The 16,136-nt window shown below is 38.7% G+C and overlaps 1 protein-coding gene across 2 annotated transcripts in view; it reads right to left on the bottom strand.

Annotated features, from left to right (window-relative positions):
- map3k21 (mitogen-activated protein kinase kinase kinase 21) overlaps positions 1-16,136 on the bottom strand; it is a 103,717-nt gene that overhangs the window by 37,174 nt on the left and 50,407 nt on the right. For both annotated transcript variants that reach the window (XM_039737726.1, XM_039737727.1), the window contains exon 3: positions 1,404-1,552. In XM_039737726.1, the coding sequence (XP_039593660.1) occupies positions 1,404-1,552 (149 nt within the window). The remainder of the gene's footprint in view (positions 1-1,403; positions 1,553-16,136) is intronic.

Below are 16,136 nucleotides of genomic sequence, written 5' to 3'. Positions count from 1 at the left end.
AAAGGATAAACTGAATTGTTGTCCATTTTATTTTTATTTTGAGTTAGTATTTTGTTTTAGCAGATGAATTTTGTCTCCTAATTGCAATGATGCTTATTCAACGTATTGCTTGTTCAATTTACATTGACATTTATAAACATACTTTATACAACCATATTACTTTGTGAGGAGGGGTTAGTAATAAGATAAAATATTAATTATTGAAATATTACCACCAAATTCTAAAAGGGAAGTGTTACTTTATTGTTTGAAAATGAAAGTAAAATTACTACAGTTCCATTTACACCTAAATATCACCATCCCCTTCTTCCCTGGTGCTAACCTTGTAAAGTGTCTATACATTCTGTAGACAGAAGATAATTCAAGAACCTGTCATGATGCAAAATATTATTTGTCCAGCCACAAAGACAGGGGAAAATGTTACAATATTAATACCCACAACAATTTTAACTTTGTATTTGATCAAATGCTTGGCACTATAGGCTGACCATTACATTTTATATGAATATACCAATGCTTTGTAATAAATCAGTGTCTCACAGAAGCCAGTCTTAGAACTTATTGAATGAACCTAATATTGCTATTAGTCTGAAGTGTATTAAATGTAATAAAAGCATTTAGGCTATGCCTTAACTTTGTACACTCTTACTTTTGTAGCATAGGAATATGCCTTCACATGGCTCAAGAGCTATTGAAAATGTAAGGTTACTTCTAAATATGTGCAATTTAACAGTTAACCAATAGACATTTATCAGTTCCTCCTGTTTAAGGATTAAAGTTTGAGTACTTTGAGTTTTCTTGTTCTTGCTAATTTGAACTCCCAGGCTTGTCTTGACTAACCACTCCTTTCAAACAAACTTTGCTCAAGTGCTAATGCAAAAGTAGGGGGAAAAATAAAAATTTGCTGGGGTTCTGTAAAAAAAACAAACTAAAACATAAAAGTAAGTAATAAATGGCAGAATAAAATACATTTCTTCAAAAAGAAAACAAATGTATTACTGCATACAAACACCAACAGTACACTGCAGTGTGCACAAGCCTCCTCAGACCTTTAAAAAAAAACAACATAACACAAAGATTATGTTTGTATTGTTTTTAGTTTGGGCAGTTTTGTCTATACAAATTAAGTATACGGTGGGAGGATGATGAGGCGTGTATAGTTAGGATGAAGGAAAAGTATGGACTAACATGACTCACAGCTTTGTTAGTTTAGCAATAAGAAATTGTGATTTGTTTATTTTGATGAAGACAACCCGATGTTACAGTGTGCGAGTCAAAAAATCTACAAGCATGGCACTACTGCAGCTAAGCACAGAACAGTGGATATAGACAGAATGAGAATACAAAGTAATAAGTTTCCAAATTTAGACCTAACATTTCATTATAAAATACATATTACTTACCTTCCATGAGTTTGGCAAACTGTTCCGGGCAGGTGGATGGAATAGGAAGTGTTAACTTGTTGACAGCTACTCCATAAGCAACTGCAAGGCCATCAATTCCACGGTAAGGCACTTCTCCTGTCAGAAGCTCCCAAAGCAAGACCCCATAGCTAAAAGCAAGAATAATAAAAATGGTGCTTTTGTTGATAAAGGTCAGTGTAATATAGTCTTTCAAAGATTTTTACAATAGTATAATATAGTATTGAACACTTTTATGGGGACAAGACATGCTTTTATCATAGGTTAAAGTACTCTTCTTCAAAAGACTGTCAACTTCAGTTCTAATATCAATGGAGACAATATCGTTCCTTTTTCAAAGTTTGGAACCAGGGGACTACTTTTGATTCTAGCTTGTTGTTTGTAACTCGTTCCAGGCATTAACACTAGAATTACCAGAGCCTACGAAAAAACTCGTAATTCCGTCCCACCTTAAATTGCTTCTTAAATCCCTTCACACCTCTCCGCCAGCGCCCTTTGTCTTCTAAATGTGCTGATAAAGAGAAGCTTGGAGCAGCCGGCTATTCCATCCCCCCACCAATTTAGAACGTGCACAAACTTCTCTCAGCTCATGCCTTGATTGAGTATCTGGGAGTGAAGTGGAGTTTTAGAGTGGAAATAATAGATCGTTATTTGGAACACACGCATTTCATGTCTGCTCCGTTTCTACAGTAATCTGTGTCAACACATTGTTAAAACAGAAACGTTTTTTATATTCTAGTAGTAGATGACAAAATGTAGGCATAAACTATATAATGTATGAAGCCTGAAGTCCAAATAGCAAAGAAACATTTTCACAAGAATAACACAATTGCGCTTTTATTCAAAAATATAACTGCAGAAACAAAAAGCCGCCTTAACATGCAACATTGACAGCAGTTTATTGTAACTGCCTCTGTGGTTCAATAGACTCAGCCCCCGCTTGGGAATCCAGAGGTCACAAGTTCGATCCTGCGCCCCTCCGTTTTGAGAAGTAGACTGCTCTTAGTCTTACTGTTTTAGAATAAAAGCATACATTTGATTTCAGTCTGTAACAGCCGGTGCAATTTATGATATTTGTAAAGGTTAGCTTTTTTTTAATTCACTTTTCATTCTCTCAGTCGCGTTCAGAATCAATCCATACAACCCCATCTGACACGGCTGTTTTCACTAAAGACGCGCTATAGCTCTGCAGTGTACCACGATGCATACTAACGCAACGCAACCAGGGTTCTAACACACAAACGCTGCCAAAGCTGCCTTCTTCGTATCTCACCGTCACTTGCTTTTGTTTTTATTCAGTTTTATTGAGTGTTCCTGCCAGTCCCCACATGTTGCTGTATGCTGTTTCTTTTGTACTCCAGGACATGCAGAGGAAAGAATGGTAAAGACCAGTAACTTCAGCGCTATATGCAATCATCAGACACTCCCCATCTGCCCGTGTTCAAACACAGGAACATATATTGGTGTAAAAGTATAACAGAAGTGCACTTTTATTCAAGTGCACTTTTTCCATCGCCTTTTCCTGTAAGAAGCAATGTACACACTTCTCTCTATGCTGTGGTTTCTATTACACACCTGAAAGAGAGAGACAATACATGTGAAAATATCCAGCATACAGCAACATGCGGGGACTGGCAGGAACACTCAATAAAACTGAATAAAAAGAAAATCAAGTGACGGTGAGATACGAAGAAGGCAGCTTCGCCAGCGCCTGTGTGTCAGAACCGGGTGGGGGGGCGTTAGTATGCATCGTGGTACAACGCAGAGCTATAGCGCGTCTGTATTCTGTTTCTTTTGTACTCCAGGGCATGCAGAGGAGAGAACAGTAAAGAGCAGTAAGTTCGGCGCTATATGCAATCATTAGACACTCCCCATCTACCCGTTGTTTTGTTATACTTTTACACCAACTTATGTTCCTGTGTTTGAGCATGCTCAAACGGGCATGCTCAAAAAATACACGTGTAATGCCACGAAAAGTGCACGCAGACACTTCATTTCAAACAAAACAAGTGCACTTTTATTCAAAACTACCTGTATAACCGAAGAAAAAAGAAAGCAAGTTACAGTAGGCGATTGATACGACAGCTTGCATGGTGCAATGCTAAGAAGTGCAGATTTTCATTCTGTGCTATATAAAATCATCACATTCAAATATTAACAGTTCCCACACACCCAAGGACCGTCCTTCTTACATTTACGACACGTGTATTTGTTGCCGTGTACACACCTCTCTGTGCTATGGTTTCTATTACACTGAATGAGCACCTGACACTGTACTTTCTTCCCTGGCTGAAGGTCCCGCATCAGAGAATTTCCAGTTCCTGCATAAATTCACACCCGATCTGACGCTGTTCGTTTTCAAATAATATTGCATTAGTGCGATTATATTTTCACATATATTGTCTCTTTCTTTCAGGTGTGTAATAGAAACCACAGCATAGAGAGAAGTGTGTACATTGCTTCTTACAGGAAAAGGCGATGGAAAAAGTGCACTTGAATAAAAGTGCACTTTTGTTATACTTTTACACCAATATATGTTCCTGTGTTTGAACGACACAGGCAGATGGGGAGTGTCTGATGATTGCATATAGCGCCGAAGTTACTGCTCTTTACCATTCTTTCCTCTGCATGTCCTGGAGTACAAAAGAAACAGCATACAGCAACATGCGGGGACTGGCAGGAACACTCAATAAAACTGAATAAAAACAAAAGCAAGTGACGGTGAGATACGAAGAAGGCAGCGTTTGTGTGTCAGAACCCTTGGGGTTTGGGGGGGGCGCGTTAGTGGTACACTGCAGAGCTATAGCGCGTCTTTAGTGAAAACAGCTGTGTCAGATGGGGTTGTGACAGACCTTCTCTTTAACCAGCTACATTATGCCTCTGATTATCTTAATTACTAATTATTAATTATTAAATGCTCTAAATCAGTGTACTAGAGAGACCACAGCATGTTCAAAATTTGGAACCAGAATTTTTTTTTTTTGTGTTATCACAATGCTTTCCAATTAAATATCACACAGCTTATAACTCAATGACAATGCTCTCCTTTATCTCTGTAATGTTATGCTATTGCATGCCATATCAAAATTTGCAGTCTTCTAATAAAGGTTTACTGGCAGCAGTGTTTAAGTGACCGAACATTTACTATTGCAAATTCCAACATCTTTACACCCAAAAAAGCCTTTTAAAACAAACTTAAAAAGTGTGTCAGCATTAATTGTATTATTCAAAAGTATTGAAAGAGTTTGAACAAATGGTGTAGTGACTATTGCTTAAAGTCATTATGAGTCATTTGATATTATATCTAGGATCACTGTACTGCCAAACGATGTGCTCTCCCCACAGAGACTGATTTGTAGCAGACTGATGCAGGTTATGATGCAGTATTTCCTTTCATTTTCTACCATCTATTTTTCCATTTGTTTAAACCAGATTCCATGTATTTTATGATGTTAAGCAACCCCACAGCATTATGCCAACATCATCACACCTTCATTCATATTGTGAAGTGCGAGTCCCTGTCTTGAACCCCAAAACACAAGGCCGAGTCTCAGTAATTTACCAAAATCAACTTTATTTAGCTTGAAACAGGAAAAGCACAGTTATTTATTGTAGTAGGATCTACCATTCTCCTATACACTGACACCACAATCAGGCCAGGTTAGTGGCCAAGTAATCCTGTTCCCTGAATTTATAACATTCCTTGCATCACCCATCGACCGTGATCAACTAGGATGTGCTTCAGCTGCGAGCTTCTACAGCTTTGGAAGCCCACAGATGCCCTGGCAACTGATACACTGTCTTCTACAGAAGCAACGATCGCGGGAGCCTCAAAAGAGTTTCAAAACTTTACATATATGCTTTTGATAACTTCATCTATGCCTTTACATGTAAGTTTTTAAATTAAATGCTTCTTTTTGCTACCTATACAGGTGAGGGGTACACAAAGCCCCAGATATCATTTGACAGGTGCACTGACTAAACCGCCTCAACTGTAGCTCTTTGAAAGTGATGGTTGGTCTCTCCGTGGCTTCTCTCACAAGTCTTCTTGTTTGCACAGAGAGTTCTGAAGGCAAGATATAGAAGGCCTGTCATAGCTTCCTACCACTTCCTGATAATTAACCAGCACTATCCAACTGGCACAACCAAACACATTGATGTTTTGTAACCTTTTCTTCACAGCCGTTCTTCAGATTCTCAATTTAAACAATGATCCGTTAACTATAGGGATTATATCCCCAAAATGTTGCAGTTATTCTGTATGGATGAGTAGTAACATTCTCAAACTAAATACGGAAAAAACAGAAGTCATAGTCTTGGTTAACATTGATATAGTGGTGACATTAGAAATAAACTTAATGTATTAGGTTTAAAAATCAAGATGGAGGGAAAGAATTTAGGGGTAATCATTGACTCTGACCTAAACTTTATTAATTACATATTAACCAAGACTACAAGAACTTTAATTTTTCACTTAAGGAATACATCAACAGTTAGACCTCTTATAACTTTACAAAACGCTCAAATTAATTCACGCTTTTATTTTTAGTCAAGTAGATTACTGTAATGCACTAATAACAGGACTACCTAAAAAATACATCAATCAGTTGCAATTAGTGCAGAATGCAGCAGCCAGGATCTTAACTAGGAAAAGAAAATTTGAGCACAACTCAGATTGTTACATTGGTTACCTTTGTTGTTCACAATTTACTTCAAAATACTACCAATGGTTTAAAAGGCTTTAAATGATCTTGCTCTGTCCTATATTTTGGAATACATGTCTCTACACCTTATAACTTAAGATGGAAGTCTGCTTATAATTTCAAGAGCCTAAAAAGAAGTGGTGAAACAGCCTTTTGCTGTTATGCACCTAAAATCTGGAATACATTCCCTAGAGAAATTTATCAGGCTAATACTGCTGAAAATTAAAAAAAAAAAAAAATGCTAAAAAACCCCTTTATTTTAATAGAGCCTTTTCACAGGTACATTTTCAGTTGTAATCCTGATAAGACTGGAAAGAATAATCATATTCTTCAGGGAAATGAAATCTGTACCTATCCCCACTATTCTCTGATATCTTTTCCGTTTTTTCTGTGGTGGCGATCTGTGCCGCCACCAGCACCACTTGATCAAGTCACCATGCAACCCCCTGAGATGATGTAATGAAGGTGGGGGTCTCATCTGTCCACGAGACCAACTTCATCAGAATCCCATTACGTGAAGCATGAAAACAAGAGAGGACTGATTTATGTTAGGTAAAATGCCCAGTGGGGGTTGGGTGATCTTTTGGCCTTGGAACCCCTTAAGATTTTGTTTTTCCTTTAGCCTAGCTAGAGTTTCTCCCCCCACCCCCCCTACACTCTCAGCCATTTCACCTTGGTTTTGTTGTTACTTATCTATACTAATAAAAGGCAAAGCCCTCACTGACTGACTCACTGACTCATCACTAATTCTCCAACTTCCCGTGTAGATAGAAGGCTGAAATTTGGCAGCCTCATTCCTTACAGCTAACTTACAAAAGTTAGGCAGGTTTAATTTCGAAATTCTACGCGTAATGGTCATAACTGGACCCTACTTACGTACATATATACGACCATAGCCTGCAGCTCGGTCGGTGTGTGAGGCAGATTTGCGCCCCGCATCATCATGCCTCCCAAGTAATTGAGTGCCTGCCCATATAAGGCTGTCCGTCAGCAACAATCCAATAGACACGATTCTGCTAAATATTCGCAGGTGAAGGACTGTGCTTATGCAAACGAAGATGAGATGGGCAGGGGTAGACTAGTGTTTGGCACAAACTCAGCGAAAGTGCGAGAGAAACTTCCGGGTCTTAGCTAACACTAAATAAAGCCGTGGACATCACAAGATCGCACGAGATAGCACAAGCACAGCTGAGAACCTTCAATACATGTACTCCGAGTGGCTCCCGTGAACTGAATGTGAACACAGTATGCAGAGAACAAGCAAGAACTCCAAAGAGCGCTGAACAAAAAACGCATTACACAATTGAGAAGGCAGCAAAAGAATATGAAGCGAGTGACTTATACAAGCATATTCCTAAGTGCAGCAACTGGGGAAACAAAGCACACCGTGGAAAAAGTCAATTTCCAGCTAAAGGAAGACAGTGTAAAAAAATGTGGTAAACTGAACCAATTCGCTATAGTTTGCAGGACTGGGAAAGGTAAACCCGTGCATGCAGTGTGTGATGTCCCAGATAAAAAGGAAGACGAGCTGTTTATTGATGCAGTAAGAGAGGTATAACCCTATGAAGCTGAACAAGCCTTTGAGGACATATCAATAGGAAAACACGGTGTAAAGCTTAAGTTTAAATTAAGTTCATAGACACGCTGCCGCTTGTTATACGATGTTCGCAAGATACAAGTTTAATGAGAAGACGCAGGGTATAAACAAGACTTTTGATCACTTTGTAACGGAGTTAAAATTGCTGGTGAAGGATTGTGCTTATGCAAACGAATAGGAAAGCAAGGTGTAAAGCTTAACTTTAAATTCATAGACACGCTGCCACTGGCGCTTGTCATGCCAAGAGACTGTGTTTGTGGAGGGATGAAGAGTTAAGGCGGATGGGGGAGTCACGTCATCATCTCCCCTCCCATTCACGTCATTTCGCTCCGAGCTGACAAGGTCTTGCCATTCTTTTTCCTTAGTGTTTAATCCCCTCTCCTTTACTGATTTATATAAAGGAGAGTTGAGATCCGAGAAACTGTGTTTGTGGAGGGATTGAGAGTTAAGGTGTGTGGGGAGTCATGTCATCATCTCCCCTCCCATTCACCTCATTTCACTCCTAGCTGAGGTCCACAGCTAACGCAGTCTTGCGAAAACAGCTTTGTGACGCTGCCGCCAAATACTCACAGAAAAATCCACAAGTTAATAGACACGCTGTTGCTAGAGTTTCTCCACACTCTGAATCCTCCAGGCACTCCTGAGCATAATCTGATTTTGAAGGTTGGGACACCAATAATGTTACTGAAAAACCTAAGACACCGAAATTTTGTTACGGCACGAGACTTCAGGTCACATGTCCGCAAAAGAACCAAATTGAGGCAACTATTTTTACTGGCAGTTGCTCAGGGTAGAGAGTTTTTATTCCTCGCATCCCAGTTATACCCTCTGATCTCCCATTTCAATTCAAATGCCTCCAATTTCCAGTAAGGCTCTGCTTCGCGATGACAATTAATAAGTCTCAGGGACAGACCCTACAAAAGATTGCCATTGATTTGAGGCAAGATTGCTTTTCACATGGCCAACTATACGTTGCATGCTCAAGAGTAAGCTCACACAGCTTGGTCATATTAAAACCGGGGTGCTGAACTAACAAATTGGTATACAAACAGATATTTAACAAATAATTATTGGTATATTTTCCCTCAGTTTAAAAAGGTTTACTTTTCTTCTTAATAAAAATTTAAAAGCAGTACTTCGCTACTGCGAAGCACAGGTATTTTGCTAGTTATTTAATATTATTGCCTTATATTTTTTTCTTTTCTTGTAACTTTTTCTTTGTATGAAATATATAAATATATATATATATAAATAAATATAATATATATATAAATATAATATATATATATATAAATAAATATAATATATATATATATAAATAAATATAATAATATATATATATAATATAAATAATATATATATATTGTCAGGGATGCCAGGGGCCATGACCCGGCCGGGACGACGGGAAGGACCGGATGTGGGTCTGCACCCACCCTGGATCACGTGGGGTTGCCTTCCGGTTGCTTTGGGGCCACGGGTACAGGGCATGGAAGCCCTACCCTGTAGGGGCCCGTGGTCACCGCCAGGAGGCGCCCCAATGCCTTTAGGACCTGTTACCCCAGCACTTGGCGCCCGGAGAGCAGCCGGGAGGACAGCCGGCACTTCCGCCACGCTGGGGCGTGGCCAGAGGAAGAATGCCGGGAACACCTGGTGCTCATCCGGGAACCATATAAAAGGGGCCATCTCCATTCATTCGAGGCTGGAGTCGGGAGGAGAAAGGACGAAGCTCAGGAGAGCTGTGGAGGCGGCCCGAAGACAAGGCATTGTGTGGCCAGGACTGACTTTGGGGTTTGTGTGCACTATTTGGACTGGGTCTGAGTGACCAATTGTTATAAATATTGTGAATAAACGTGTTTGTGGGTGACATGAACGTGTCAGCCTGTCTGTGTTGCATTCCAGAACCCCCCGCGATAGATGACAATCAACGAAGTAGAAACCATATGTTTGTATGGTTATTTTTATATATTTTAAGCCCTTATAAACTCTCCCACACTGTTAACATTATTAGAGCCCTCTAGATATGAAATAACACCATTTAGTCAAAAGTTTAAACTGTGCTCCATGACAAGACAGAGATGACAGTTCTTTCTCACAATTAAAAGAATGCAAACATATATTCCTCTTCAAAGAATGTGTGTCAGGAGCAGAGAATGTCAGAGAGAGAGAGAGAGAGACAGCGTGAGAGTGAGTGAGAGAGAGAGAGAGAGAGAGAGAGAGAGCGCGTGAGAGAGAGAGCACGAGTGTAAAGCAAACAATCAAAAAATCAATACGTGCTTTTGTGCTTTTAAGTACGCCGAATCACCGCAATAAAGCAGCATTTTGTAGAGGAGTGTCCGTATCCTCTAGGCAAACAGCCACTGTGCAAACAACCCCTCTGCTCACACCTCCTCCGTCAGGCAGAGAGAGTGAGAGAGACAGAAAAAAGCAAATAATCAAGCACCGCGTGGGAAGCATATCGTATATCATTGAGGACTTTTATTTAATATGTAATACATGCTCTGATTGGGTAGCTTCTAAGCCATCCTCCAATAGCGTCCCTTGTATGAAATCAACTGGGGAAACAAACTGAGGAAGCATGTACCATAAATTAAAAGACACATTGTCCACAGAAATCCACGAACCAGCGAAAAATCCGTGCCAGAGACTTAAATTGCTACCATATCTCTTTCATTTTCTCTTATAAAATAATGTTTCCATGGAGTGTGTTCCAGTTTAATTATCCAAATATTGACAATTAATTGCAATGATGAGGACATAGCTGGGCACAAAATTGAATACTAAAAGGCAACTGATATTACAGCTTCAGTGTATCTATTAGGAAGCATCTGCTGAAATAACCTAACTATAAAATATGACAGAACAAATGAAAAATAATTATTTTTAATAATAATAATTTTATTTAATAAATTATTAATAAAGAATCTGTTGAGTTCAGACACAGATAATTGACACATTTCTACACACAAAATTACATATTTTATTAGGTCTATTAAATCAGAGTGACAACTTTAAACCAAAAGCTCAACAGCAAAATTTATGAGCAAAAGGTTGGTGCATGGGTGGATAAGCAAGTAGATTTGAATGGACATTTATGAAAGCTGAGAATGAAAGAAAAACGACACCAGCATTGGTTATATAAATTATGTTCTTTACATTCTCTTCAGTTTTATACTATTACAGCTGCATGCTAGTAAGAGATTTGCTAACTCAAATACAGTACCAACACTAAAGAGTTTGCAGGTTGGTTCTTGACAAATGCTGCCATTCAGTGGGAACTGTTTCCACATCGAAAAGTTTGCTAATCTCATGCTAATCTTAAAAACAACCCAAATAACTATTAATTGCCAGGTGATGGGTAGGAATCTCCTTATAAAAACAATTCTTTCTACAACATATAATCACTGGTATATTACATTTGCCAACTCAAAAAAACAGCACTTCACTGTTAATCCCCTGCAGCATATGGAAATCTGTCAGCATCAGGCCTATTTTGGACTTGCATGGAGTACACTGAACAACGTCAATGTCTATTTTTATTGCAGTTATGTTTGAAGAAAAATATTAAACCTTTTGAGTTTTATTGAAAAATAAACAGGGTTTCAGTAGCAGCATACTGAACTGGGCTGACCATGTCTCACAGTCTCCAGCAACTTCCTTTCTTCCAGAGTATCCATAAATTCCCTGGAAAGTTGGGAGAGATAATGTACCTTCCACACAATTCTGAACAGACATTTTAGCCAACACATCTATCTCCTTGAGATATGGAAGCTTTAGCACTTTATTGACCTTCAAGGATGGGAGAGGCTTTAATACCTAAATGATTCTTAGGGTGTCTGGAGATAATTTATACTTTTGGGATTAGCTAAATGAAACTAGTCTTGGGGAAGGAAACAGAGAAAGGGCAATCCACAACAGGCTGTTATGATTGTTCTAATTAATTCAAAAGGAAGTGAACTTCACATATAGTAGGGATAAGGGACCTGTTTCTGGAGCCAGGGTACTGTCTACTGGTTCTGTAACCTTAATTGGGGATTTAAACACAAAATGTGAGAATAAAAAAAAAAAGATACTTGGAAAGGAATGACTAGGACGAACAGCATGCCTGACCTAAATCCAAAAGGTAAATTACAACATTTCTGAGTATGGACTGTAAATAATGAACATTATGAAGAAATGCAAGGATGCTCATGAGTTTAACTAGTACCAGAGTACCTTAGGCCAAAGGTCAATGATTAACTTTGTAGTTGTTTCATTTGACCTCTGTATGTAGTGGTCAAATCAAATCAGGAAAGTAAGGCAGGACATCACAATGGATGTCCTCAAGAGAGTTGGGGATCATTGACCTCAGATGGAGATATCACTATGAGACAGAAGGAGCAGCCTAAGCAATTCCTAAAATAGTAAAAATATGCTAAACTCAGGGAAGACAAAAAAATAAATACATAATAATAATAATGAAAACTGCAAAAAAGAAGCAACTAATTTTAGTGTGCCATTAAATAGTAGGACAGTGCACATTAGTCAAGCACATTCTGTAGAAACATTTTTTTCTTATTTACATTTTCAGATGGAGTTTTACTGCTTCTAATCTTAACCACACACATTTACAAAGTTCTGTGTTTACTGTACAGCAGCTCAATTCTGCCCAGACATAACAAGCTAGGCAGGCCCCCCAGCAAGTCCTATTAAGTAAAACAGATTAACTGCTAAAACTGTATGTTGTAGTCAGCCTGGATATAATGTATATTCTCAAAACCTTGGAAAGGTTTCTTTTAATATTAGTAATATACTCATGGATGAAGTTGGAAAATGTTAAAAATTTAACACAAGAAAAATCTGAGCCTTCAGAATAATGAATTTACGAAAGCTCAACATTCTGAAATACAACTTAAGGGTATGCTAACATCTGCCCAAGACAAGCTAGTATTTCCCTCTGAATAAATACACTTGAATATTTGTGTTTACATTGCTTGAGTGAATTTAAAATACAAGAAACAGTAAACTGTATTTTTTTTTCCTAATGTGATTTTATCTGTCTGTGTCTATACAGGGATAAGCATGAATTATCAGCATGAATTGTCAGGTATGTTCTCCCATTTCCAAGATTGAACAAATGTTAGGATGCAACTAATTTTTGGAAACTGGAAATACTTGGCCAAAAATAACAAATATGGCACATTCAGTATTTGGTCAAATGAGTAAAATGCACAATTTTATAGTTAATTATGTGAGACATTTTCAAACAGTGCCTCTTATTGTGTACTGGAAAAGTGATACTCCATGCTGCATTGCATTGTGGAGTGTGGACTCCATCTTTAAAAACCTGTGATAGTTCGTTTACAACAAGGAATGCCAGTAGTAGTAACTCTCTGCAAGAAAATACAATGCTTTTATTAGAGTAAAAGTAACTAGATAGACAAAGGAAGAAAGAATGGGAAGAGAGCATATCAGGACAAACTGAAGCGTAGAACAAACCAATACTATTCGAGCTCAATGAATGTGAAACCATTGTACTCAATGCATACATTGTTCACAACTTTTAAAGTTATAAAATCATTGAAAGCACATAAATAACTTATAAATGGCTAAGTGCAAGATCCTGTTTACAAGATAGAAAACTGCAAGAACACAGTTTTGGAGTCACCATTTATTATTAACGACGCTGCTTATTCTTACGTTTTTTATTTATTTCTTCACTGAAGTTTTTGGTTTAGTTTTTTTAAATATGTCCCATTTGAAAAGTCTGTCTTTTTTCTATCAAACTGTAGTTTTACAACTTAGTTTTAAAAGTGAGATTCATTTAAATTTATTCCACATGCAACTGAACACAAAAACAAATACCGTAGATCCTGGAATATAAGCCGAGAATTTTGTCCTAGATTTTTGGCTTGGAGTATGGGAGTCGGCTTATACAGAGAGTATCATTTTAGATTCAAGATTTCCAGCGCAATGCCGGTTTTGCCGATGAATACGGAAGTAAATAATGACAAAACCACAGAGCTATCTTTCAGATGAATAAGTAACTTTGCATGCCGGTACTTTAAATTAAATAAAGAATTTATTCAAAAAAGTGTTTTAGTTGTTGATTTTATTAATAAAATTTATAATAAATTACCGGGAAGTTTAAAATAAAAATTTTTGTTTTGATTTACGGCCCCGCTTCTGCTTTCTTTCCCTCCTCCGTCTGTGTTGTCTCCTAGACCCGACAACAATCCACGGAGAGCCCACTGGTCTCGCTATGTTGTCTGGGATGTTGTGTGTGTGATGAAAAACACTCTAAATAGATGTCTGGCTCTGGACACCAATGTCTATAAGGTTCTGACGGGTGTAGCGGATGTTCGTCGAACCAATCGTGCACAAACAAGGAAAAAAAAAAAAAATAAAAAAAGTACAAAAACAACAAAAAAGTGCACTGAAAAGGAGAGCCCTGAGCAGCTGCGACCATGCGCGCCGCCATGCTCCTAGCTTAATCTAGCCTACTTCTGGTACTTTTTATAACTTTTTGGTTAATACATTTATTGGTGTTTTGGTAAATTATGCACATTATACAACCCTTTTTTATTATGAAAAGGTTAAGTAATTGTTGCAGTGGGAGGTTCGGAACGCATTATGGGTTAGCCTTCGCGAACGAATTAAGTTCGTAAGTCAAGGGTCCACTGTATTGCGTATTTAAGTTAATCAAATTTATAACGAGTCTCTGGAAATCCACCCGCCGATGAACCATATTTGCGTATATAGTTTCAACACAAAGGTTTCATTTTACCAAACTTCTCCGCAATCACTTCCTGGTTTCCATCAAAAATGCCGGCAGTCTCAAATTCTCGCCGATAAACATGATAAATATACCTGAAAAGACACTTTTAAGGAAATTTAGAAAATTTTGCTTGGAGAAGGGGGTCGGCTTAAATACCGGTCATCGGCAAATACATGCAATTTAGTAGGTAGAGAAGGGGGTCGGCTAATATACCGAGTCGGCTTATATTCCGGGATCTATGGTAAATAACAGTATTTGGGATTTGGGCCAGTGTTTTCTGAAATTCGTCACAGGCTTTGGATGAGATCTTTAGTTTGGTGCAACACTACTAAAGTATGTTCACCAGCAGGCAAATTTAGTATATTTTTTTGTTCCAATTGCTGCTGTTCCAATATACACTCACCTAAAGGATTATTAGGAACACCATACTAACACGGTGTTTGACCCCCTTTCGCCTTCAGAACTGCCTTAATTCTACGTGGCATTGATTCAACAAGGTGCTGAAAGCATTCTTTAGAAATGTTGGCCCATATTGATAGGATAGCATCTTGCAGTTGATGGAGATTTGTGGGATGCACATCCAGGGCACGAAGCTCCCGTTCCACCACATCCCAAAGATGCTCTATTGGGTTGAGATCTGGTGACTGTGGGGGCCATTTTAGGACAGTGAACTCATTGTCATGTTCAAGAAACCAATTTGAAATGATTCGAGCTTTGTGACATGGTGCATTATCCTGCTGGAAGTAGCCATCAGAGGATGGGTACATGGTGGTCATGAAGGGATGGACATGGTCAGAAACAATGCTCAGGTAGCCCGTGGCATTTCAACAATGCCCAATTGGCACTAAGGGGCCTAAAGTGTGCCAAGAAAACATCCCCCACACCATTACACCACCACCACCAGCCTGCACAGTGGTAACAAGGCATGATGGATCCATGTTCTCATTCTGTTTACGCCAAATTCTGACTCTACCATTTGAATGTCTCAACAGAAATCTAGACTCATCAGACCAGGCAACATTTTTCCAGTCTTCAACTGTCCAATTTTGGTGAACTCGTGCAAACTGTAGCCTCTTTTTCCTATTTGTAGTGGAGATGAGTGGTACCCAGTGGGGTCTTCTGCTGTTGTAGCCCATCCGCCTTAAGGTTGTGCGTGTTGTGGCTTCACAAATGCTTTGCTGCATACCTCGGTTGTAACGAGTGGTTATTTCAGTCAAAGTTGCTCTTCTATCAGCTTTAATCAGTCGGCCCATTCTCCTCTGACCTCTAGCATCAACAAGGCATTTTCGCCCACAGGACTGCCGCATACTGGACGTTTTTCCCTTTTTACACCATTCTTTGTAAACCCTAGAAATGGTTGTGCGTGAAAATCCCAGTAACTGAGCAGATTGTGAAATACTCAGACCGGCCCGTCTGGCACCAACAACCATGCCACGCTCAGAATTGCTTAAATCACCTTTCTTTCCCATTCTGACCTTCAGTTTGGAGTTCAGGAGATTGTCTTGACCAGGACCACACCCCTAAATGCATTGAAGCAACTGCCATGTGATTGGTTGATTAGATAATTGCATTAATGAGAAATTGAACAGGTGTTCCTAATAATCCTTTAGGTGAGTGTAGTTCTTAAAAGCATTAAGGTGATAGTTACTCTTCATTGATTC

The sequence above is a fragment of the Polypterus senegalus genome, chromosome 16, assembly GCF_016835505.1.
Source record: "Polypterus senegalus isolate Bchr_013 chromosome 16, ASM1683550v1, whole genome shotgun sequence".
Taxonomy (NCBI): Eukaryota; Metazoa; Chordata; class Cladistia; order Polypteriformes; family Polypteridae; genus Polypterus; species Polypterus senegalus.
This window is presented reverse-complemented; position numbering and strand designations above follow the sequence as displayed.